This window comes from Cnephaeus nilssonii, assembly GCF_951640355.1.
Source record: "Cnephaeus nilssonii genome assembly, chromosome: 2".
NCBI lineage: Eukaryota > Metazoa > Chordata > Mammalia > Chiroptera > Vespertilionidae > Cnephaeus > Cnephaeus nilssonii.
In genome coordinates, this window is record NC_137073.1 from 110,529,713 (window position 1) to 110,556,554 (window position 26,842).

At 46.9% G+C, this 26,842-nt stretch overlaps 1 protein-coding gene across 1 annotated transcript; it reads right to left on the reverse strand.

Annotated features, from left to right (window-relative positions):
* Window positions 1-6,772: 6,772 nt before the first annotated feature.
* On the reverse strand, window positions 6,773-25,460 carry DNAJC21 (DnaJ heat shock protein family (Hsp40) member C21). The gene is made up of 12 exons (XM_079788050.1): window positions 25,147-25,460; window positions 20,695-20,788; window positions 18,626-18,749; window positions 18,202-18,324; window positions 17,029-17,333; window positions 16,045-16,196; window positions 14,077-14,164; window positions 11,543-11,701; window positions 11,087-11,129; window positions 10,205-10,377; window positions 8,051-8,126; window positions 6,773-7,545 (listed from the first exon to the last, which is right to left on the reverse strand). Exons 1-12 carry the CDS (start codon window positions 25,241-25,243, stop codon window positions 7,381-7,383), a joined length of 1,599 nt encoding a protein of 532 aa, XP_079644176.1. The 5' UTR covers window positions 25,244-25,460; the 3' UTR covers window positions 6,773-7,380.
* Window positions 25,461-26,842: the final 1,382 nt, after the last annotated feature.

Here is a 26,842-nt window from a genome sequence, read left to right on the forward strand (position 1 = left end):
TTCTGTTGCTGGCTCTCGAGACACTTTGAGACTCCTTTGTCCTGCTCATTGCCCTGTTCCCTACCTTGTCCCGCTGCCCAGACCAACGGTCAAGATCCTCATCCATGTGAGAGTGAGCCCGTCCCTGTTATTAAACCCTCTGCTCTAGCTAGAAGCCCTGCTCACAGGCATCATTGCTTGCTACATGAAGCAAACTTGCAAAAGCAAGAGGTAGGAGGGAAGAGTAGAAATTGTGCCAGAAATAAAATAGCTTTAGGGTGTGATGGTACTGGGGGTGAGGAAGGTCAATATAGTGTGTGAACTCTAGCAGAGGTGGCATTAAAAAACAGTGTCCCACTATGAGGGAAGGTGGGGGCAAGGGGTAAGAGATCAGCCAAAGGACTTGTATGCCTGCATATGAGCATAACCAATGGGCACAGGCAGTAGGAGGGTGAGGGCATGTGCTGGGAGGGGGGTGTAGCCGGGAAGAAATCAATGGGGGGAAAAGGAGACATATGTAATACTTACACAATAAAGAATTTTAAAAGAATAATAAATAAATAGATACCAGTGTCCCAGCTGAGTTGGTCTCCAGCCAGTTCCATGCGGCACCACCACCCACCAGGACCGGGTGCCGGGGCCTGGTCCTCACTCTTCGGGGGGTGCTGCGCCAGTTCCACCAACCTGGGCAGGAGGGCCCTTTATTCTCGGTAACATCCCTAGAATCAACTCCTGGACGCTGGGAACCAGCTCCAGCGAACCCCCTGCTTCCTTTCCTAAAGCAATACCACCCTCGGCCCTCTTCTTTAGCGGGGTCTCCTTCCCTTCCCTGGAGCACTGCCTGCTTCTACCTGCCCACCTCTTCGCATATTCCTTCAGATAGAGTCTTTCCACCCCAAACCAGCTCCTCCCTCACTCCCCAGCTCTTCCAGACGGGCTGTGGCGGGAGGTGGTGGGCTTTGGTACAAGGAAGCAAGAAGCGTTTTCATTCAATCCTTCCAGCGCTGCAAAGACGGGGAAGAATGTTGGGGGAGGGCATTACTGCAAGATTCTCTGCCAAGGTGTGGCTGTGCTAATCCTGAGAGGATGACAAGGAGTTAAACTTGAGATAACTAAATTTTAAGTAAAATGAGACCTGGATCTGATAAGTGGAAGTTTCCACTTGAAGATGGATCATGGGGTCAAAATAGAAGAATATGTACAGCTGGTATGAAATCCCAAAACTATATAAAGGTAGACAGTGAAGTCTCCAGCCTTCCCTTTTCTGATAAGGGTCCAATATCCAGAATATATAAAGAACCCCTACAACTTAACAACAAAACAGCCCTATTTACCTGGCTCACCTTCCTTCAACCATTATAGATCACAAATGCATTGGTTTGTTTGTTTAATTATTTTTAATATATTTTTATTGATTTCAGAGGGGGAGAGGGAGAGATAGAAACATCGATGATGAGAAAGAATCATCAATTAGCTGCCTCCTGCACAGCCCCCACTGGGGATCAAGTTCACAACCCAGGTATGTGCTCTGAAAGGGAATCGAACCCTGGCCTCCTGGTTCATAGGTCAACACTCAACCATTGAGCCATACTGGCTGGGCTGTTTTTTTGTTTTGTTTTGTTTTACTTAACATTGTATCTTACAGCTCATTTTGTACAGTTTATTAGTTCCGAATGGATAGTTAGGTTATTTCGAATATTTTGCTTTTACCAAAAAAAAAAAAAAAAGGGGGGAGGGTGGGGGGCTGCAATTAAAACCTTTTTGTGTATGTGCGACTATAGCCCCAGAACACATTTCTGGAATTATCCATTTTAAATATATTTGTATTGCTTTTTTGAGGGGGGGGGGGAGTAACATCGATGTGAGGGTGAAACATCGATGGGCTGCCTCCTGCATGTCCCCTATTGGGGATTGAGTCTGCAACCGGGGCATGTGCCCGGACCAGGAATTGAACCGGCAGCACTGGTGCATGGGATGATGGCCTACCAACCGAGTCAGACCGGCCGGGGCCACCATGGCATTTTAATGGCTATCCTTGTACTGGCCTTTACTGCTTGCATTTTATTTCCCCCTTAGGATAAGTTCCTAGGAGGGAAAGTGTTGAATCAAACGGATTCCCCATTTAAAGTGCTAATCCGCACTGCTATGTTGCCTGCCCACAAAGCGTGTCTGCTTGCATTCTAACCACAGTGGAAAAGCAAGTTATAAAACAGTATCCAGAGGACAGGTTGTGTTTTAAAAGTATCTCTGCCTAGAAATAGTCCTGGAAGTACACATTACGGTGTGGGTCTGTGTGTGATTCCAGGTGAGGTTTGCCTTTTTTTAAATTTGATCTTAGAGAATGGAAGGGGGGAGGGGTGGGGGAGGGGGAGGGAGAGAGGGAGACATCAATGTGTTGTTGCATCCATTGGTTGCTTCTTGTACGTGCCCTGACCAGAGATCAAACCCACGACCATGGCCCATCAGGATGACACTCCGGGGCCTGGTCTTCTTTATATTTTTCTGAATGTTTCCCCAAGTTTTCTAATTTCTAACTAAAATGAAATCAGGTTTTGAAAAACTATAGCTCCTTTCTCAACCATGAAGATTAAACTCCAAAGTAGAAACAGGACAAACTGTCCCTGGCAATCTTGCCGGCAATACAAGAGCATGACTTGGAGACACTCAAGAGGGGAGGGAAGAGATTGACCAAAGAATGTACATGCATACATGCATAGTCCATGAACAGAGGGGCGGGAGCAGGGTGGGGGGATGTCAATAGGGGAGGAAAAGGGGACATCTGTATTACTTTCAACAATAAAGGTAATTTTTTTAAAAAAGTATTTCCCAAATTGTCAATCTGGCAGATCAGAACAAAAGCATCACTGTGGGAATTAAGAACAATTAAATCAGTGCACACACAGGCGCCCTAAAAACAAGGCTGCCAGTAAAATAAATAGAGCTGCAAACTGCACCCGGGTCGCTGTGACAGGTGGACGCTGGCATGGGCCCACTATGAGGCCTGTCATCAAGCCTTTGGCTCCTCCAGAACTGCGGGTAGCCCTGCCCAGCCCAGGCCGGCTGCCCTCAGGGCATCTCCCCTGGTCCAGCATCCTCTGCGGCCCTTCTGATGGACTGCAGTCCCAGCAACAGGGAGCTCCCTGTGTCCTTAGAGACTGACTCCTCTGCTGGAAGAAATGATGGAAATTCTGCTTCATAATATGCTGAGACTGCTGTTACCTTTGGGCCACAAAAGTCTGAGTTCTTACTCAATTTGAAAAGAAGAGAAGTGCCCCAAAAGATATATAAACTATATACCATTTTATCGAAATGCTAAGAGACTATGACCTTTCCAGTGTTTGAAATTGTTAGGAACTCTAAGTGACATTCAAACGATTTGTAGGGCAAAGGATAATTGGAGCCTTTTCTATTTTCATAAGGCATGCGGTGACCGGAAGGAAACGAATGATGCTTGGTTTTTCACAGTAAAGTGATGATCCATACAAATGCACTGCGCCTGGAGCATAATTAGGGTCACCGACCTTCAAGACAGGGCCCATCGGCCAGGACGGTAATATTCTAGGTGGCTCTGTGCCCAACTGAAAATCAGAATTTGAAGAAGGGGAGAGTGGATATTGAGGAAGACAAGTGACAGCCTTTATGTGTTCTGGAACATGCCAGGAACAAAATGGAGATCTTAAACCTCCTATCTCCCCTTTCACGTGGGTGTATTTGGTTAGCAAGAATTGGAACAATGATTTGTACTTTTCTGGATATTTGAAGTATTTCATGAAAACCATGGCAGTCAACCTCATTACCCACCACCCAGAATTAACACCTGCTAAAATTTTCCTTCAAATCTTAAAAAAAAAAAAAAAAAATGGACTCAGATGAGGTCCCTTTTGTTGACACCCCCACTCTCTTCCTCTCCCTTCCTTTCTGAATTACTTTTCTGAATGATGTGTTTCGCATTGATGTCTGTATATTTTCTCTTTATAAATAACTATTTTTAATTGCATACATGGCATATATTTCATCTTCTGGCAGCTCATTCAGTATTTTTCCAAGGGCTAGCCACGGACACTACAGCCCAAGTTCACCCATTTTAACTGCTTGACTGCTTGGCATTTGATAAATAGGCCACGATTTGGCCACTTTCTTGCTCAGACATTTCGGGAGTTTCCATCTTTTCCTGGATGCAGACAGTTCAGCTGTGAACATCCACGTCAGGCTCCTTGCACACGTGGACACGGTCCTCGCCAGCCCTGCTTCTCGAGCCTGAAGGAGCCCGAGTCTCCTGAGGACCTGGCAACCACAGAGCCGCACTCTCACAGAGCCCCGGGAGCCCATGCTGTGCGCAGGGAGAAGTGACCACAGGCATGACCTAGGGTTGCTGGGTCAGCTTTCCAAAACCATCCAATGGCACCAGTTTTACTCCCTGAGAAACGAATGTGTTCTCCTTCCTCCACCCTCACCAACACTCCATCTTCTCAGACCTTCTGCCTTTTGTCAATCTGAAAGCAGGAAGCGACGATTCAATCACGTTTCCCTCATTATTAGTGACGATGCTCACCATTCCAAGTTGTTTGGCCAATCAAGCTTTTTCTGTTCGTATATTTTATCCGTTTTTCAAATGCAGTCGTTCTGTTGTCTGAGGACCCTGAGGGCCCAGTGGGGAAGGGGTTCCACAAAGTCCTTCCTTTTCCAACTTCCCATCGTGTGACGTTCGATTTCCTTCATCTTCTTGAACAGAGTGACTGGCTGCAGAAGCAGACAGGCGGATCCGGCTGTCTCCTGTTAAGCTAGACATTACAGAGGTTTTCAAACATGTAACATGAAGCCGTTTTCCATAATTGTTATTTAACATGTATTTTTAAATACATCCTTTAAATTGAGTGCTTTAGTTTTAATGAGTAAATACCAATAGGGTACCAATAACCTACCACACAGGAACCCTTTGGGGTGCTCAAACCTAAGAGCATAGATGGGTCTTGGGACCAGGTCTGTGAAGTGCTGCATGAACACGTGCTGTCCTTCGGTCGCTGGTTTGTAGGAGGTGCCTGTGTTTTAATGTATCCTGGACCCTAATCCTTCGTCAGTTACATGTACTGCAAACATTTCTCCCCGTCCCGGCCCGTCTTTTTACTTACGGAGCCTATTGCTCTACAGGACTTTTCATTTTGATTGAGTCCTCTTTTCCTGTGGTGTTGTACTTTTCCTAATGATACTGCTTCTATGTTGAAATAGAGAGTCTCACTGGGCTTCAGAGAACCCCAGTTGTGGCACCCTTAATGGATTATGGAGAGAAAATGGGATTTCCCCTTTAATGAGCTCAATGTAAAACATGCGCTTATGTATTTTAGAATATTCTGTTTTGCCTCAAATGAAATCAAATGTCTATGATTCACCAAAAATAATATTTTACCCTTGACATAATATGTTTGTTTTTCCTTTTCAAAAGTGTATTAGGAAGGAAATTCCTATAAAACTTAATGCACATTTAATTCAACATGTTCACTTCTGTCTACAAATATTTTAACTGAAAAAGATTTAACTCATTTCAAATCACCATTTTGTGGAAAGCTTTTGTATTTAAAAAGCACTTCTATGTGTGATTTGACCTTCAGAATAATCCTGCATGGTCAATGGGGACAACAGTTACGGTGAGAACTGTGTCAGAAACGAGGAGAATGAAGAGCTGGGAAGTGAACTGATTTTGCGGTGTCATGCACCCAGGATCAGCAATGAGATCTAACGTCCAATCACAGCTGATGAAGATCCCTTAGAAATCATGGCTGACTTTTGTCCATCAGAATAAAAGTGGCAACTACAGGCAATCCTCACATGGGGCGGAAACAATTAAATGCCTGCATGGCCGGCAGAGGGCAAGCCAGGGAGGTCTAGAGGGCGGCATTTGCGGGACATTCAATGCCTTTCAAGATGATGTCCTACTTCTTACTGCATAATAACATGTGACTAACATGCCTACCTGTGCATTAATATTCCTATTTTGTAACTACAGGCAATTCATCGAGTTCAAGTTAGAGGAAGGTGGAGTGTTCAGATGGAGCCTGGGAGAGAGAGACCAAAGATAGAAAAATGACCAGTATTTCCCATGAAGAGAGCAAGAAAGAGGGGGAAAAACAACTAGGAGGAAGTAGTGATAGACGTTAGACAGACACAGAAGGGGAGGAAGGTAAAGAAATATCTCTCCCTCTAAGTGAAATAGACAAAAATGAAAGGTTAAGGAATGAAGCACGGATCCAAGTCCAGCACAGATGCGCCACATCAGCACCACCCCCGAGGCTTTCAGAAAACCTCGGCATCAGGGGCTCGCTCTCCACTGACCGGGGAACATTATTTCAAGCTGGTGAGGAGTTGGAAGATACTTTCAAGACCAATGAAAAGAGCTGCCTATTTAATCCATCCCAAAACCGACTCATCACTGGACATGTTTGACCACACTCACTTGTTATGACTCTCCACTATCTCTTTGGATTTAATATTCATCTTTGCTACAGAATAGAAGGCATAAATATCAACTTTCTTCAAAAATCTTTCATTAAAAACATTTTTCTCCATTGAATGAAGTAAAAAAACAAAATAAAACATTTCTGAAAATAGTGATGAAAAAGCTCGGCAGAATATCCCTTGTTAATGTATCAGTATAAATTCTGCACCATCTGCTACGCTGACCCAACACACTTTCCAGCTGTCACTGCGCCTGAGGAGAAAGCGCCGTATGAATTAACTAGCTTCCACCTCCGCAATTCAAATCAAAGCGAGAAGCCAGGCTGCATGTTGATAATTACCAGTAAAATCTCAAATCGAATCAACATAGTCATACCTTAGAGAGACATTATTCTTGAAACACAACCATATATGTTCACATAGTCTCTATCTTTCATTGTCCTTGAGGGGGAAAATACATAGTAATCAACAATAGGTTCTTTAGAAATAATTTTAAAATTAGAACCAGAGTCATGGTATCAGGTGGAAAAATAAACCTATGGCAATTTTAAAACAATCTGGAATCACTGACAAAAGCATTAAATCACATAAAAACACTTAAGGAGAAATTCACAAAATAAAACAGCGGTGCATTTGTATGTGTTAAAATAATTTAATTCTCCCTGTACATTTCTGTCCACGAGCCAGCAGAAACCAAGAATACACACTTTACAATATTTACCTGTTTTGAAATATTCAAGTCCATTCAGATGGCAAAGTAGAATTCAATCACTAATGAAATGTTTAAAAATATATATATTAAACAGAAAAATGTTTTTACAAGATAAAAAATAATCTTCACAATGCAATAAATTGCAGATCACTGAAACTTTAACTCTTTAGGTGATTTCAGTTCAGTTTTTGGTTTCAAAATCTAGAGACAATCAAAAAGAAAAGGCGTTGACAGAATGCCTATCTGTTTTTGCGTTTGTCTTTCTTGCTTCGACTACTTGTTATGCCATTTAAAGAAGATGACGAGGGCGCTCTTGCGTGCCCCGTGGCCTTTAGATGGTCAAACAGTTTATTCCGGGATGGAAACTCGCTGTGGCAGGTGGTACAGCTGATCAGAACGTCACTCTGAGAGGGGGAAAAACAAAAATAAAAGCAAATGTTATCTGAGAGCAGTATGTTTCCATGTCCAGATTAAATATCAAACCATCGCAAAATAAAGATCTTTTAACAAAACGGACAGCTACCAAGACAGGCTCAACAGGGGCAGCTGTTCCTAAAAGTTAAGTCCCATTAACCAACACCATCCTCAACCTTACGGGGCCTGAGACATGCAATAGCGTGCCCCCTCGGACTAGACCAAGGCGTTAGAGTCCAGAGTAGCAGAAACAGAACAGGAACTGGTCACACCAGCTGGTATTTCCCATCTGCTTCTTACCACTTTAAAGGAAGCGATGAGAGGGGTACATGTATAAATTCTACATTTGTCCAGAAAAGTGCTGACAGATCCACACCTACGAGCAGGTGCAGAGGGCTCACCGAACACACTCACACCTTTGGAAATGGAACTAAGAATTTGGACTACGGTGCTTAAACTCTGTACAGACTTAAACACAGACAGACTGTGGCCTACCAGGGTCTGCGGCTCAGCAGGCACTCTGACAGATTTCTTCGTATCTTTGGCTTTCTTTCCTCTGGGTTTAGGAACACTGGCAAATAAATGAAAGAATTCAGCATAATCCAATAATTGTCATTTTGCTCCCAAGAAGATTCAAATGAACGACATGCACTTTAATGGCTAATTCATTCATTTTAATGATCATGTAAATTAATTTTCACATTTCAAATAAACAGCTTTAAAGAGCAACTTTAGAGATCACATTTTAGATCAGATTTGTCACAAAAATTAAGAAATTTACCTAAAATGGTTGAAATATAAGCTAAAACGAGACCTGTCAAATTCTCTAAATTTTCATACTGTGTTTTCATTAAAAAGCAAAGCACTTAATACTCCATTTGTTGAAGCAAACCACCATCACAGCCCGCCCGTACTCCTCACAGATGGTCGGAATTAAGTGCGGTTCCCACAAGCACTCCTTCTCGGACCTGATCCCGTCTGGGACAAACATCCCAAATGTCTCAATGAAGTGAAACGAGAAAAACAGAGACACTGTCATGCACTTTTCGTAAAATTACATTTGTTCAACGGAGAGAATTCCCTTTCACTAAAAGACCATGTCCTCTCTGCCGACTGGTGGGTTCCCGCTGGACTCTTTCACCCAGAAGCTGCCAGCCAGGCCGCCCGTCCACTCCTGGTCCACTTAACCCCGCAGCTGTCCTCTTCCCCGTCTTCCAGATGAATGGTAACTTTCCCCAGTCATCTCATAGCCCCCTCATGTGTGCTAACCACATTCTCAGGGTAAAATCCGAGTGCAACTACACAGAAGAGACGGCCTGGGTTACAAGGGATAAGCTCTGACAATGCTGCCCTGCTCTTCTTCAAGCAGAAACCAGGAGTCCGTATTAAGTTAAAAGGCCTACACAGGCACACACCAGTTTATTGCGCTTCACAGGTGTTGTGTTTTTACAAATTGAAGTTAAGACCCTCCACCAGCAAAAAGGTTACAACGGGCTTTACTGTGGTGGCCAGGAACCAAGCCCGCAATGGCGCTGAGGATACTGCACAAGTGGAAGATGCTGATTAGGGTGTGACACAACATTCTGCAGGACTCAGCCAGCTTGGAAAGCATCAAGAAAGGACATAATGGCACAAAGGCTACAGATGAAAAGTTAGTAATTTACTAAGTATCATCATAGATATGCCACAAATATATCCAGGAGCACTTCGGACAACATTCCTAGAGAACAATTTATCATGTTATGAAAGATGGCAGCTGATCCCTGAAGCTCAAATCAAGGAGTTTTATTTCTTTAAAAAGTACTTTATTTGCATGCAGGTTTTTTAATGAACTTCTCACTAGGTTACCAGCATCAGAGGAGCCCCCAGAAAGGCAATGGACACCCAGGAGTATGTGTATGTGACTGTGTGTAAGGACTCTGCGTATGTGTGACTGTGTGTGTGTGTGTGAGATGGTGTATGTGAGTGTGTGAGACTGTGAGACTGTGTGAGTGTATGTGTGTGAGAGAGTTGAGTGTGTGGGTATGTGAGTGTGTGTATGAGAATGTGTGTGTATGTTTGTGTGAGGGAGTGTGAGAGTATGTGAGAGTGTGTGAGTGTGAGACTGTGTGTGTAAGGGACTAAGAGTGTGTGAGTGTGTGTGTGTGTGTGAGTGTGTGTGTATAAGAGTGGGAGACTCTGTGTGTGTGTGAGTGTGAGAGACTGTGTGAGTGAGTGTGTATTTACACCCTGACCCTGACACTCCTCAGCAGTGAAGTCAGGTGGACCAAGTCCTGAACAGAGAGCAACTGTCACAGCCGCGGATTCCGGGGGTGATGCTCCAGCTGAGTGGGGCACAGCCTCGTCAGTAGCTTGTAGGTCGGGGAAGACTGACCCAGGAATAAATACGAACCTCAGCGGGATAAGGGAACAAAACTGGATCAGAGTGGCCGCTTCCTGCTTTCGGCCATGGCGGAAATGTCTGTGAGTGCGTCCTCTGGCATTCTCTCCAACGCCCTTCATCTGTATACAGTGTCTGGATATATACACACTGACCGCTACATCCACTGCAGCCCACCGTCATGGAGAAGAAGCTTCTATTTGACGTGTGAAAAGATACCCTCTCCACCAGTGTTAAGGATGTAGACAACCACATGCACTTCGGCCTACCTGATGGCTTCACTTTTCGGGTCCTCACACAGCTGACCAGCCTCTGTGACACGGACACTCTCTTGGGGACCAACTTCTAATTCTTTGGCACTGTCTTGTTTTAAGTTGGTATCTTCTGGGTCAACTTTTACTCCTTCTCCTGTTCCATTTTCATTGAAATTATCATCGTAACTCTAGGTTATAAACACGTGTGCATTACAAGATAAATACTATAATAATACTGGCTTCTTATGTTATGCGGCCTAATAGTTACAATAAATAATGATAATGTCCCATGCCCCCTAGTTAGAGTATATCTTCAGGCAATAAAAAGAGGCAGATAATCTTAAAACATGAATCTCTCCCTCTCTGATATTTCACCGTTCTCTTTATGCCATTCTATATTTAAGGGGCTTGAGCATCCATGGATTTTGGTATCTGGGGAGTCCTGGAACCAATCCCCCACAGATCCCAAGAGAGAACCCCAGTATTTCAATTACTTAAATTTCTGAGTAAGTCAACATTCTTTCAATAACCACAACCATTGCGAGTTTCTAACCAAATGTTTCCTCTGTAAGATTTTCATTATGTTGTCAACAGAACAAAATGAGAAATCCCAGGTGTCACATGTCCAGATATTTTTTAAATATGGTCACTCAGCTAATAAGTATTAGGAGAATTCCACATGCAAAAGTTTAACACACCCTGACAACAGTCACTAAACAATTAGCTGCATACACATAACGGCAGCTTAAAAAAGAAAACATCTTCAACTCCTTTTAATCGTTTTACAACTGACATGAAATTAGAGCAAAAGTCCCTCTCCTTAATACAGATGATACTGAACAAGAGCATGCCAGCTCTCTATTTGCTATTTAATGTTAACGAGACTCTTTAACATACCTGTGCTGGTTTCTGTTTCTTTTTCTTCTGTTTCTTAGAAAGCCTAAGAGCAAATATAAATCAAAATGTCAGATACTTGATTCTATAAAGACTTACAAAATAAAAAGAAAAACAATGAAATACTAGTGATACAGAGAGAAGTAAAAAAATTAAAATTATAAATATCATAAAGCATTAAAAGGAAAAGAAAATGTTCACATTATTTTAGAATATTGTAAGTGGCTCAACTGACAGTAATGAGCCTATCAATGACGTAGGTATAAGGCTGCTTTTAAATGTAGTCATGATATAGTGTGTAGAATTATATTTGACATCGGTCTTTACCCACTTCAATACTATAAAGTTCCCTTCACCAGAGGACATGCAGAAAATAGGAGCATAACAGTGACGTCTGGGGGCGGAGAGCCCCACGGGAAGCTCAGGGTGACAGCACGCCTAGGAAATCTCTGCAAGTACTTTGGTTTGGGTGCGTCCTCCGCCTCTTCCTCAGAATTGGCATTCCACAGATTTTCATCCGTCTGAGACCCTGAAAAGCTTTCTTCCTCCTTCTCCAGCTGCTGTTTCAGCAAGGCCACCATCTCTCGATGCCGCTTGGATTTTTCGTGATTCCGCATGCTGCAAGGACAACGCGACTGAGTAACTGCGACAGGCCTACGCCAGATGTGCCCAGTGTGGCTGGGGTGCGACCCGGTTAACGTACCCCTTTCTGATGAACCAGGCAGAGCCCAGTGACCATGGAGAGAGAGCACTGTCTTCCTAGACCTCCGGGCCCTGGGCACCTGCACCCGTCCTCTTTCCCGCACCCAGAATCCCCCTCCTTCTGTCCCTTCGTATGTTCTCCCTTTTTCCCCTCAAATTCTCTATTTATTTTCTAATTCTTAAAATTCAAGCCTTCTCCTCTATTTCCTCTTAATCACTATTTGCTACGGGCCTGGAGCGATGACTGGGAAATTACAAAACCGACTGTAACTTTAAAAGGAGGCACCTGGATTGGAGAGACGGTGATGTGAGGCCTTGACGTAGAAGAGTTGACCTCCTCCTGCTTTTTTCAGCAGCTGCCTTTCACCTTCTCTAGAGGCGCCCCACTTGTCACTCCCACCCCCTAAAAGTGAGTTCAGACACATGTACCCCTGTAAAACCCTGTGCCCCAGGACCACTAAGTAACACTACCCAACAGAGAGTTGGCAGCACTTAGGCCGTGAGAGCAGATACACCAGAAAGCAGGAAACTTGTGTCTCTGTCAAAGTCCTCTCCTCTGTTCAAATTTTCATCTGCTTGTTTCGGTTGCTGCTCTCCTTCCCACTAATATCTCCTGCAGATCAAGGTTCCTCGGAGAAATTGCAACATTTCATGCCAGAAGGAAGTGCTCAAAAATGACTGGGGCACGTCAAGGACACAGGAGCAGGTTGGAGGGACGCTCACTGACGGCTGCTGGGGAAACTGGAGCCCGAAAAGGGCAATAAGGAATCTTAAAACCCTGAAAACCCCTGAACGCAGACTGACAGCAGACAGGTCCACGGGGAGTGAGGCTCTGGTTTACAGCAGAAAGCCACACGGCGACGATGATGTGACATATGGAACGCAGTACATGCCCTCGACCAGATCCCAGATCGAAGTGGGCAAGATGCCATACAGGACACTGAGGACCACCGGACAACGGTGGAACGGCAGGAAATGGCCAAGTGCCGTCAGTGGCCTCCTCTTCCTCCAGCTGGTCACTGCACTGACTGAGAGGACGGGCTCAGGAGCACTGCACATGGCACGTACTCAGAACCGTGCACAGCGAGAGCAAGCACACGCCGATGGGGAAGCCTGAGCAACGGGTGAGCGGAGGGCCCTGTCCTGGCAACTGGTCAGTAAGTGTGCTGTTCCTCCCAAAGAAACAAGGCTTCTTAAGACCGCCTCCCTGCTGCCGGTGCCTGCTTGCTTCTACCGTCTCCACCTCGCCCATTCCTCTCTGCTCCATGACTTCCCCGCAGGCTCATCCAGAAAGACCTTCTGACTCCCACATCCTCATTTTCATCCTTTGGTCCGCTTTTCCTTTTCTGCACGTATTTTGCTGCTTTTTCCCTTGCTGACTCTACATTTCCCCCGCATTCGTTACTCTCTTTACACCAGTACCCATTTTAATACTTCTGTCCCCCTCGTTCCTGGAAGATCAAGGCCTCCGTGCCCGCCCTCCTGGGAGCAGGCCTGTGCTTTTCCCCGCCCCCTCGCTCTTTTTCCCTCAGGTGCAGTACCTATATTATGCTAAGCGAAATAAGCAGGCGGAGAAAGATAAATATCACATGATCTCACGCATATGTGGGCTATAATGATCAACATCATTTGATGAACAAGAATAGATCCATCTAGAGACAAATGGGGGGGGGGGGGGGGGTAAGAGAGCAACCAAAGGACTTGTGTGCATGCATATTAGCATAACCCATGGACACAGACACTGGGGCGGTGGGGGCTTGCCCGGGGTGGGAATGGCTGGGAGGAGGGGGGTCAATTGGGGAAAAAGGAGACATATGTAAAACTTTAGACATAATAATAATAAATAATAATAAAAAAGAGATCAAGGAACCAAAAAAATAATAATAAAGCCTTCCCCCCCGCCGTCAGCAATGTCCCCTAGCAGGACCCGGTAAAGCTCCCGGTGGCCGCGATGGCCTGGATGGGAGCGATGGCTGGAAGGGAGTCTGCTACCAACAGAGAGAGATGGCGAGCTTTGGTGTAGCCTCTTTGCCCATATGACTACACCTTCTTTGCCAAAAAGAGCAACATTTCTTTCTGAAGACCGCGTACATGTTTACAAGCAGCTGCCCACAGGAATGCTGGCATGACAGATCAGTCCACAGGCTGACCCGCTGGTACAAACCATCTTCTCCCAGGACGGCCGTGTGGACTAGGGAGCTACTACCAGCAGCATTTTCTTTTCTTTCTGGACTTGCAAAGCGTTACACTTGCCTCAAAAGAAAGGGTGAGTTCAAAGACCTTAAACTTACGCCTTTTCCGTCTTGAAAGATTTGTCACACGCTGGGCAGTACAGTCCCTCATAAAGCTCCACGCCATCGGCCTCGTCGCTGTCCTTCCCTGCAGGAAGGAGGCCGCAGTGAGAAGCCTGTCCCACTAGAACACGCTAACAAAAGCCTGTCCCACTAGAACATGCTAACAAAACGTTTACTTCCTTACCAAGACAAACAATGACGTTAAAGGATTCGAGCTCACCCTTTAAAAGCAACACTAAATTATAAGAGATGAAAAAATCCCTTTAACTTTCTATTTCTTTTTATAAGTCTACTCAAAAGACAAAAAATTCTCACATCCCTGGGAGTGAGCAAAGGTTCAGAAAATCAAATGTCCGTAGTTCTACCACAAAGCAATTTTTTCAATGAGGTGTTTTTAATTTACCTCTTGAGCAAGATTTGGTACAAACACATTTATATAACTGTAATCTATTCTTAAATGCTTAAATAAACTTAGCTTACAACATTCTGTCATTATTAGACAAGTCATAAAATAGCATATTACATGTAAAGTTTAACATTGTCTTTACAGATTATTTTTTATAAGCTTGAAGATTTATTACACTGGAATAATTACTATCAATACAGTCCAAAAATCTAAGCAATTAAAAAGTGCAATGAAGTCTTTGCACAAAACTATGTTCTATCTTTATAGGAAATAATATTAAAAGTGATGTTAATATGGTTTTGAAGGACAGTCTCATTAAAATCATAAATGATCAGAATACATCCAAAGTTCAGTATACGGTATTACTGTCTAATTATGTGTACACTTTCAATATATCATATACATGAAATAAACTTTGATTAATCAAATAGTTAATAAAAAAATGCTGGATATGAAGCCAAAATCTGGATTTAAAATGATCATATGCTCCCAGGCATATGCCATAGCTTCTCAGAGTCTTAGTTTCTTCATCAGGAAAATAAAGTCAATTCTATGAGCAAAACCTACATTTAAGGGCTATTGTGGGAGGATCAAGCAGCAAAATCATGTATGTGAAAGCATGTTATAAATTACTTAACGCTACATAATTACACCACCTCACATTTGTAGACTGCTTTATAATTTTCCAAACATTTTCACATTTACGTCTTATTCATTAATAAAACATTCCATTTCCTAGTCATTTTGAATAATTGAAAGTCTGTCATTTTATCACTTGGTTTGTTAGTCTGAAAAGCACATCTGTAGGTATTTCAGTGCACCGAGCGCCTTCTACGAAGTCAGAAACGAGAGGAAGGATCTATACGCACCACACAGGCTCCTACACAACATCCGCTTTTCTGGAAAGAGCTGCTATGAAAACGTGACCTACTACTTAACTGCATTTTTTAAAATAACCAGTCAGCGGTCACGGCACACCTGTAGTATGTCCACTTATTTATCAACATACTAGAGGCCTGATGCACGAAATTCGTGCAAGAGTAGGCCTTCCTTCCCCCGCTGCCGGCACCAGCTTCCCTCTGGCACCTGGGCTTCCCCCTGGCACCCGGAACCCGGGCTTCCCTCACAGCCCCGGCTTCATCCGGAAGGTCGTCCAGAAGGATGTCCGGTCTAATTAGCATATTACGCTTTTATTATTATAGATAGATGTATACGGCCAGAAGCACAAACTGTTTAAAACGTGGTCAGAAAAGAGTTTGTTAATCCAATTACCAGCATTAGCCTGCTTCAATAGACGGCCTTTCCTTGGTCCATACAGGACTGTGTCTCACGTTAACCGTCTGTCCCACTGAGAAACTGGGAGCTGTCCCATAAAGTCCAGAGTCCCAGCTTCACTTAAACCACAGACGTGGAAACGCGGGCACAGCTGCTGGCACGGGCGGGCCCAGGTCCTCCTCCCTCCACGCTCCCATCCGCTCTTACCCTTCCCTGGCCCGTGAGCGCCTGAGCGCGCCCTGCGCAGAAACGTGACCTCCCAGAGTCCCACTGAGTGCAGTTACCGTCCTGTCCGTCTCTGAGCTCGTGCTCCTCCCCTTCGTCCTCCTCTGAGCCGTCTCCAAACTCCTTCTCGTACCGCGCCTCCATCTCCCGGAGCTCCTTCTCCAGGTCGGCCATCGTCATCCAGCTCTGCTCCTTGTACTGCTCGGCCAGTCTAGACACAAACAGCACCGTCTCCGCTCTGCGCGCCCCACTCCTCAGGCTCCGGGTCCCCCCCAGAGAGCACCCCCCCCCCCCCCAACGCTGCCAGCGCTCACCAACTCCACACCTGCACTTAGAGGGCAAAGTCACTGTCAATCTGTTCGCTGCCCTGGCTGATTTTCATGGCTTGGCTAGATAATGGGTTTTGAAACATGTAACTCTTAGCAACTTACTAAATGGTTTGAAGTGATGTTAAGTTGTACGTGTTAAGTGAAGTGCTAATTTTCAAAAGGTGAGGGGTGGGGCAGGAAGCATTTTTAAGAAGTCGTGTTTTAAAGAATGCTGTAATGCTCTGGACACAATGCTTTTACGGTAACTCAAAGACAACGACACTCTACAGGCACTAGCGTGACCTAGACAGCTGCGAGTACACTGACTAAGAGCTGTCCTGGGTGGCGGTTAAAAGCAAGGGCCCGGGCTGACCCCCTGGGTCCCATCCCCGCCTGTGCGATTCACGGCCGTGACCGGGGCCGGTCTGCTCGCACCCGCAAAGGAACGAGGACACCAACCAGCACTTGCTTCCAGAACTGCTGGAGAAGAGCCCTGAGCGTCGTGCAGTGAGAGCTCGGGCGCCTCAGGCACTATAACTTTCCCGAGCGTCCCGAAGGACCTCAGGGGTCAAGGGCCTCGGGAGGACACATCCAATCCAAAAACTTTCTCCACGGATGAAAAACCACTGTACGATGTCAGGATTTTTAACAGGTGAAGCCAAGACGACTCAACCCGGCGTGGAGGCACCTGGCAGGTGTCTCTGCTGTTTCCCGGGCCCAGTCCCCGCCACGGACCTGGCCTGCCTCAGCTTCTGCTGCCGCCGCATCTCCTCGGCTTTCCGGGCCTTCTCGGCGTTCTGCTCCTCCACCAGCCGGCGATGCGCCTGCACCCTTTTGTCCCTTTTCCGGATGAAAGCCACCAGCTGCCGGACAAGCTCGTTCTTCTCCTTCCTTGCCTTATCGCGAGTCTTTTTGTTTTCTTTCTCCATGGCGCGCTTCTCCCAGCGGTTGGAAGCCTGTCGGGTATCATATTCCTCTTTCCAAGCGAAGTTCTTCTGGGTGCAGAAACTCTGCCAGTAAGCGTAGAAAGGGTGGACTACCTGGCGATAAGAAAACAGGCAAAATGCTCGTTTCTATTGACTACACTTGTTTTAGTGAGGCAGCAATGTTAGGATGCAAAACATCTTTGGTCCCTCGTATTTAAAACATTACTATTAATCAAAGAAGACAGTCCTCTTAAGGCTTTAACAAAATGAATCACTAGTCAATGTGAATTTAATGAGGAAATGGACGGGATGGGGTGCTGGAGGCTAATTCCAGCCTGTCTTAATAAATGCAAGAAGTTCATCAAAAGGTTGGTGAGCCCTGAAGCTCCAGCAGGGCTGAAAGATTTCCCCAAATACATATTGCTGCCCACTGGAATGGCTGAAAGATTTCCCCAATCCTGAAGATCTGCATATATTACTGCTGAGGGCGTTTTAATCTGCATGTTATTGCCTCCTGCTGGCCAAACAGCTGAACAGCCAGGGCATTTCCCCAACCTGGCCATGCCTACTGTATACTAAACCTTGCCTTTGATATGTATATCTACTTTGCTATAGGGCAAAATGAGGGAATAAAAAGAGCCCTGGGTCCGGAGAAAGAGAGAACTTGGTTATTGAAGCTAAGCTCTCCTCTGGTTCCCCAAAATGCCTTCCAAATTTATATTTCATGTCTAGCCTCTTTATTAATTTACTCACAGCCTTTCTCCAGATTCCTGAACCCTTCTAGATGCTGGATATCACCCCAGCAATGAAACCACAGTCAATTAGAAGGGAAAAGTAAAAAAAGGGAAGGCTAGTGGGAAGAGAAAGGAAGAAAGTCACAGGAGAGGAGCGAGAACTATAACCCATTTTTAAAAATAAAGAACCAGGATAGCGAGACACACTGATCCACGCTAAGTGTACAACAGCCGTGCACGACCCTCACCGTATCATAGTCGCTCTGGGAGTCTCCAAAGGTCGGGAAGTCCTCAGCATCCTCTTCCAGCATGGATTCCAGCTCTTCCTTCGCAATCATTTCAAACACGTTTCGATACACCGCGTAAAAGCCCTGAGACAGGCAACAGAAACGCAAATTCCTAACTCTTTATAGTCTAATCACAGAATGAGATTTTAAAATGCAACATGAAAAACTTTCCTGTTGAAGAATTACAACCCCAAACTCTGTCCATGTAAGTACATTTACCTTCCAATTGGAGGTTTTTAATATGCGGATACTTTAAATAAGAAGGCAATGGTGGTTTTTTTGCGTTTTCAGAATGAACAGTTTCATTTTCTATTATAGAATTCTCTGTATTTGAGGGTCTTACTTAAGTGCTTGGTACGAAATGATAAGGGAGTCCACGCCTTACCTTTTCATCATCTCCATAGCCAGAGTAACAGGTAACGGTGAAAAAGTGAAGCAAGTCTAAGCTGTCATCTTGATATTCCCCATCAAGCCCACCTTTGAGCAGAGCCTCTCTATGATTATCATACCTGAGCAGACGAAGAAATGAGCAGTGTCAGGGAAGGCGAAATACCTAAGAATTCAAAAGGACTTCTTGCTCAGAAACAGCCAGAACACTATTGCAGTCCATTTTAATGTGTCCAACCCACAACCAAAAATTTCAACATGAGAAGACAATCTATCGTAAAACTGCTGATTAAAACTCTGACTAGGCCCTAACTGGTGTGGCTCAGTGGATAGAGCGTTGGCCTGCAGACTGAAGAGTCCCAGGTTCGATTCCGGTCAAGGGCCTGTACCTTGGTTGCGGGCACATCCCCAGTGGGGAGTGTGCAGGAGGCAGCTGATCGATGTTTCTTTCTCATCGATATCTCTAACTCTCTATCCCTTCCTCTCTGTAAAAAATCAATAAAAAATATATTTAAAAAAAAAAACAACCTCTGACTAGCCCATCACAGGCATATACAGCACTAGCCCATGGGAACAAGGGACTTTCACGTGTCAGGGAATTTCCATGCCACTCCCCGCAGGTGGCTGCACGGTCCCAGGAAAGAACATTACTGGGCAGGGCGGGTGGACAAAATCTCGTCCACAGACTACTTCCACATGCGGGATCTGAGAATTGAGCAGCGTGAACCAGTCACTCCTGCTATGTCTCTGTAAACAATGCAATGACCCACAGGAGGACTCTGTAAAGTTTGCTACAACAGGAAGCTGAGGCTCAGTGACATTAAACAGCGTGTTGTCCACAATCATAAAGCCTGTAAGCAGCAAAGCTAGACTTCAAAGCCAGGTCCAAGCACCGGAAGGACTCAGAGTGCAGTCCCGCCTGCACACAGCAGCAGAGGGAACAGGCAGGGGAGGAGAAAAAATTAGGCCTCTCTCTGTGATTTCCATACAAAAGGCAATTTTGTAAGAACCTCCTTTACAGCCTTTCTCTCTGGAGGCCAGCCGTGGGCACACTGACACCGAGGACAGGCACACAGCATGCGCACCACCCGCGCTGTGCATGAGCAGCAGGTCCTGCAGGTGTAACAGGGCTCAACACCTATTCCGCTGCAGCAAAAAGGCCCAACACAGAAACTGTTCGGCAATGATATGCAATGACCAGGTCCTCGTTAATAAAAGTGTCTGTCACAGATGTAGAAGCTTAACTCGATTTCATAGAGTGTAGTTGTAGGGGAAATACTACAATTCTTGTATTAAAACACTGTATGTGTGTGTTAAAAAACAAAACACACCCATTTTATTTATCTTAAATGATGAGAGAGAGAGAGAGAGAGTTGTTGTCCCACATATTGATGCACTTACTGGTTTATTTCTGCATGTGCCCTGACCGGGGATCGAACCCACAACCTTGGTATATCAGGATGATGCTTCCTACTGACCACCCTGGCCAGGGCTGTATCTGCTTTTTAAAGATTTTTTTTTTTAAATATATTTTACTGATTTTTTACAGAGAGGAAGGGAGAGGGATAGAGAGTTAGAAACATCGATGAGAGAGAAACATCGATTAGCTGCCTCCTGCACACCCCCCACTGGGGATGTGCCCGCAACCAAGGTACATGCCCTTGACCGGAATCAAACCTGGGACCCTTCAGTCCGCAGGCCGACGCTCTATCCACTGAGCCAAACCGGTTAGGGCTGTATCTGTTTTTTAAAGACAAGTCAGCATGCTTCCTTGTCTGACATCAGAAAATTAATTGTCATACACCAGAGACCCCATGTAATGTGAAGTCACTTCCTAAGTATCAAAGTTAAAACTATCTAACTGCCAAGCTTTCTGCATCATGAGCTATAAAACCACAGTTGGAGTAGGAAGTTCCCTCCTACTCAAATATTGCATTTTATATGAGTGGGTGACGGAAGTCTCAGAACACACCAAAAACCATTAATGATTTAAATTCTTTTTAAAAACCCTCTACTGACATCGTCCCAGCAAAGTGCACAGGACAAGAGGGACAGTGTGCTGCTCACCACGCTCTCTCCTGAGGGTCACTCAGCACGTCATACGCTGCTTGGATTAACTTAAACTGCTCAGCTGCTTCTGCGGCATTATCCAGATTTTTATCTGTGAAAATAAAGTCACAGGAATTCAGTCATCAAAAAAGGAGGACAACATCTAAAAGGGACCTCACCCATCACCAACGCCAGAAACCACATGAGGAATGTGCAAAACAATGGAAAACTAGGGAAAAGCACAGAGGTTCTGGACAACGGTTAATAATCAGAATCTAAGTGTCTACCTGAGTAGAAAGTGCATGCTTCCCTAAGCCTGGGTGCCTCCCCAGCACTCACCCTGAGCACCCACGGTGGGGTCCACAAATGGAAAACCTGAGCAGTGAGCACCTTCTTTTTAGGAGGAATGAAATATATGTGTGTGTGTGTGTGTGTGTGTATTATATATATATAAAAAATTGGTTAGGAAAAACTGTTAGTGCTAGATTATACTTTCTGTTCACAACCTGTAAGGTTTTCTTCCTTATTAACATATACCAAAATAAAGTTTTATTTAGCTATACTAATTATTCTTCTCTTAGCTGTGTTTCCTTAACCATGGAATTCAGAAAGCATCTTAGCCTCAAGATGGCAGCCACCTTCCAAGACGACCCTCAAGACCCCCCACCTCCTGGCATCACACCCTGTGCGGTCCCCAGGGGTGGTGTGTCTGGCCAACAGCAGGCAGCAGGCGTGAGCAGTGACATGGTGGATGGCACGGTGTGGTGACTCTGAGATGTTCTGATGAAAGACAGCAGTTTCAGCTGTGGGCTCTCACTCCCTCTGGGCTCACTCCAGGAGCAGCCAGCTGCCATGGCATGGAGACACCCAGGTGGCCGATGGAGAAGCCACGTGGTGAGAACGGAGGCCTCTGGCCATGGCCAGCAAGCGACTGAGGCCTGCCAACACCACGTGAGTGAGCTTGCAAACAGGTGTCCCCGACAGGGAAGACACAGCCTCTTACGAAACCCTGAGCCAAAACCACCCAGCTAAGCTGTTCCCAGACTCTGATCCTCAGAAGCTGTGAGTCCACATGATGAATGTTTGCAGCGTTTGTTGTTTTCAGCCCTAAGTTTCTGGTGGTTTGTTACCCAGCAATACATAAATAATACACTCAGAAAGTAAAATATTTGAATCCACTGTAGAGCACACCAGTTCTTTAAGCTGCAGCTCCATAGTTGCCGTCTAAGAGGCTAGAGGAAAATATGACAAATGTGCATTCCCTACAATGGTCTGGCAGCCTCAGAGCAAGGCATCCTGCCTCCTCCTCTTGGGTCCCATCGCACGGATCCCACGTCCTTCAGGTCCTTCAGGTGGTTGGTCATCTGCTCAACAACTAACAGTGACAACACGTTCTCAAGGCAGCAATTGGCCATGGCTCTCTTTGCTAAGATGCTTTAACACAAAAAGCTTTCAATATTATTTTAAAACTAGAGGCCCGGTGCACGAACTCATACACAGGTGGGGTCCCTCAGCCTGGCCGGCGATTGGGGCCAATCGGGGCCATATCGCCCAGTTCTGATTGGGGCCCTGAGGGGCCAACCAGCCAGGGGGAGGGACCTCGGGAGGTTGGCTGTGGGAGCGCACTGACCACCAGGGGGCAGCTCCTGCATTGAGTATCTGCCCCCTGGTGGTCAGTACACGTCATAGCTACCGGCCAGTCGTCAGGTCCTAACGGTCGCTTAGGCTTTTATATATATAGATCATGGTCCCTTAGAACTGAAAGGAGGACAAAAATCCCCATCCCTGTAGTCTACTTGTTTGTGAGAATACAATGCAAGTCTAAATCCATGTCCACAGTGCAAGCCCATCTGAAGCAATAAACATCTCTTTGAGGCTACAATGCTTACACTTGGTGCAAGGACGCAAGCTACATGGTCAGGAGGATGGAGCAGGTCTTTGAACGTTTCATCAAGCAGCCAGAGCTACCAAGATGGGCCACCTCTGGATTGCTTGATATGTGAGATTAAAGCCACTGTAGTCAGCTTCCTGTCCCCTGCAGCTAAACACAATCCTGATATGCCTTGAAGGTGAGAGTCCAGCTAAAAACAGTCACGATTTCCACGTCTTCATCAAATCACTAATAAAAATCTTGTCAGATAAGTAAAAAGCAGAGTTGAGATGGAAGCTGAATGGCAGAAAGAGGCGCAGCAAACAAAACAGGTGACTGCTTGGGAGTGGCAGGTGGGTGGCTCTCCTTCACCTTTTAATCAGCACTGTACTTGGCTGTCCTGCTTCTTCCCACTCCCTTCTCTCCTCCCCCAAAGAAGTTTCAAGAAAGCTAAAGCGTTTGAATGCATAAAACCCATTAACGTGCCACCTGAAAATAAGATCTAATCTCTTACTGAAGCGTCTTTCTTAAATAATTTTTTTCAATCTGTCATATGGCTTTTTATTTCCATTAAATATACCTGACCTGGCTGACTAGAAGGTTGAGCTGAGATCCAAAAGCATGAGAGCAAGAAGTTTAAAAGCCCTAATTTAAAAAATGGAAAGCCCACGTGATGTATTACTCACCAAGTGCAAAAGCCACAGGTATTGCAAACCCAGCCATCCAAGTTTAAAAGGCATTCTCACATTATTCTTTGTGCTTTTCTCTTCACCCACTATGCTCTTTTCCACTCCCTTCCAAGCCTTCATACAGTGCCTTCTGGAAAATTCCATGGATCATGACTCTTAAGCCAGGCTCCCTGAGAAGGCTGCCTGCTTCCCTCTCAGACTCCTTCAGCCACAGCCTTCACAGGGCAGGTCTGGGCGAGAGCTGGCGCCCTCCTGGCCACGGCTCCTTCACTCACCGGAAGACAAACTCGTATTCCTTCGCGATCCACTGGCCACCCGCTCCTTCCCCTCCCGACTACGCACCTCCCAACCACTGCGCTTATGCACGGAGAATCCTGGCGCTTGGCTCGGTTTCCATCCCCAGGTCCTGGCGGCCATCCTGAGGACTTCAATGCCCCTTGACCTCCAGGCTTGCCTGCTCCAACCTACTCTCCCCACTGCAGCCAGAGAGATCCTTGAAAGACACAAACCTATCTTCTCGGCCCTGCTTCCAACATTCCCTGGCTTCCCAATGCTCCTAGGTTAAAATCCAACCCCCGGTCCAGTCCACCGCACCTTCGAGACCGGGCCCTACCTCCCTGGCCTTCCTGGACTCTGCCATGCTTGCTCTCCTTTGCCCCCTCCACCTGTCTTCTCTGCATGCCCGCTTTAGGTCTCCTCGAAGATGTCCATTCTGGGGAGGCCCCTCGACCCCACAAATTCACAAACCCAGTCCAGGTCGGGTATCTGTGCTCACCGGCACCTGTTATTTGCCTTCATACTGGCCTTATCTCACCGGACTGGCATCGCCTGTCTCCTCTCAGTGTTACCCCGAAGACGGCATGTGCCAGCAGGGCGGGGGCCACTCCTGTCTCTACCCACTGAGCCGAACGGGCTAAGCCAGCCCATATTTTCAGACTTCAGTCAAGCTGTCCACTGGACCACTCTTGTCCACCACGTGCTCATCCCCACCATTCCCAATTCCATCCTCTGGGACCCAGGCTCCTCTGCCCAGGGGAAGCCTCACAGCCCCTCAGGACCTGGGGCAAACTCCCTCTCCTCCTGAGTTCCTGGGGCGTTACCAGTTACCCTATCAGTCCCATTACTGATTCCATCCGTCCTGCTATTCTGTTTGCCCCCGAATTTAACTCTTTTCTGCGGGTAAGGCATGTTTTCCCAGCAAGACTGAAGCCGCTGCCTCAGCGTTTCAGAATCTGCGGTGACTTGCATATCCTGGAGACCAGAAACGTGCTTATTGATCAGTGCTAATAAGCAAGCCCCTGATCAACCTGGCAAGGCTGAGATTCACCTCCTGCCTTCGTTCCCCAGTCTGGGAGGCCACACAGGACTACACAGCAGTCACCCAGGCCTGGACTACACCCGTGAAAAACGTTCCAATGAAGCACACTTCTGAGTCAACATTCAAACTTCCCGAGGGGAGAGCGATCCCCGGGCCTCGGCCTTGGTTTCAATAGGGCAGGAGCCATGCGTTACACTGAAGGAGCAGGGCCTCCGGGATCAAGTTCAGGGCCAGGAGGAACCTGGGTCGCAGGGGACTCGGCTGGGTCGGGACCGGGTGAGGACCTCCCGCCTCCCCCTCCCGCCTCCCTGGGGTCCGCCAGGCGCTGGGCGGAGCCGGTGAAGTCCCAGAAGGTGGTCTGTCCCCATCCGGCGGCAATGCGGGGGCTGTGGGCACCGGTGGGGTGGCGCCTGGCAAGGGACAGGGTGCCGGGGGCTGGAGGGAAGCCTGGGGTGGAGGGCGGCGTCCACCGAGCGGTGGGGAGGACCGCGCAGGGGCCACCGGGCCGGGCACCGGGCTCTCGGGCACGGCTTCCCGGGCGAAGGGAGTTACGGGGCGCGGGTGGCGGGACGCGGCGGGTGCGGAGTAGTTACCCGGGTGCCATTTCAGGGCCAGCTTCCGATAGGCCTTCCGGAGCTCCTCCTCGCTGGCGTCGCGCCGCACCCCCAGCGCCTCGTAGTGACACTTCATCGCCCGCGCGGGCGGGGGGCCGGGGCCGGGGCCCGGGGCGGGGCAGGGACCCGGGCCCGGGCCGAAGGGGTGGCGGCAGCCCTGACTGTCCTCTCTCGCGGCGGGAGCCGGACGCCAGCACCGGGCCAGCCAGCGAGCGCGGCGGCGGCGCGGGGCGGCGGAGGCGCGCGGCGGGGTCGGGCGGCGCGGGCTGCGGCACGCGGAGGCGCGGAGGGGGCGGCGCCGGCGGCCGCGGCTCCGCATGGGAGGAGGGCGGGCTCTGCGCCGGAAAACGCTGGGCGGGAAGGAGGCGGGGCCTCGGGGGAGGAGGTGGGGCCTAGGTGAGGAGAGGCGGGGCCTAGGCGAGGAGAGGGCGGAGAGGCGGGGCCGAGGCGAGGAGGAGGCGGGGCCTAGGTGAGGAGGCGGCGGGGAGGCGGGGCCGAGGCGAGGAGGAGGCGGGGCCACGGCCGGAGGGAGGCGGGGCCACGTGGGTGTCATTGTGAGGGGCACAGAGGGCGGTCAGTGTGAGCGGCGCTAACTGGGCGGCTGGCCGTCCTGGAGTGAAATGGGTAAAAGAAAACAGTGGAAAACATCCGGTTGTGGTTCTCATGTTAATGTCTTCACTGAGCCCCGTTTTTACAGATGAGGCGACTCATGCCGGAAGTAGTCCAGTAGTTTGCTCAAGCCTTCACAGCTAACCAATGCCAGAATTCGGTTGGACCGAACAACAGAAAAACACGTTTTTTAACTCTTCAATTCTCTTCAGCTGCCATTTAATGAGACTATTTTCCATTTTGACCAATATGCATAGGAATAACATCCAATAAGATGACTGACTTGAACTAAAACAATTTGAGAAGCATCAACACTTAAAGTAACATTCTAAATGTTTCACCACCAATATGGGTGAAATTGTACCGACCCCCCCCCCCCCCCCCCCATCCATCCATCACTCCTTAATCCTAACTTTCTGGCCTCTAATCCTACATTTCCAAGATTGGTTTAGGTTAAGAATCGCAGTTAAAGCATAGTATTTAACTAGGTCTTCCTGATCTAACAGATACACTGTATTACAGGATGGAAGAGCTGTACAATTGTTCCAATTTGATAAGGTGTCAAAATAGTAACCTAATTCTCATTCAAATGCACCAACACAGCAACATATTTCACTGTAATATGGAACGTTCACATACATCAGCTACTAGGAGTAGGCTCTATCTGTAAATCACGTATGGTTAGAGAAGGGTGGGCTCCCCAACACTTATTGTAAAGTCGGGGTGCTGAAAGTTTAGGAAGATATATCCTGCTCCCTGCACAATCAAAACCAACTCTAAACTTCAAGTTTATCCACACACTACTATCCAATCAAACCTCTAGACTTGTGCACTTGCCTGCTTTCCAAAGAAAGAAGGTGCTATATGACCTTGGTTTTTAAATTGCTAGTGCATAGGAATTGAGACGTTTGAATGCAGGGAAAAATTGGAACATTCCCCCATCTGAGAATGGAATTGTGTTGGGGGCGGGTGAGGAGGGAGTAACAAAGGACTTTCTTCCTTCAGCTACATTTATTTTGCTTACAACCTGAGTCACTTGCCTTTTTCCTAAAAGGAATCTATTTTT

Excerpts from the sequence above, each read along its gene's own strand:
- DNAJC21 (XM_079788050.1), bottom strand. The coding sequence starts at position 25,243 with ATGAAGTGTCACTACGAGGCGCTGGGGGTGCGGCGCGACGCCAGCGAG. Across the intron at positions 17,334-18,201 it reads CCCAGAGCGACTATGATACG|GTAGTCCACCCTTTCTACGC; the intron begins GTGAGGGTCGTG and ends TCTTATCGCCAG. Across the intron at positions 10,378-11,086 it reads AGAAACAGAAACCAGCACAG|AGTTACGATGATAATTTCAA; the intron begins GTATGTTAAAGA and ends TTTATAACCTAG.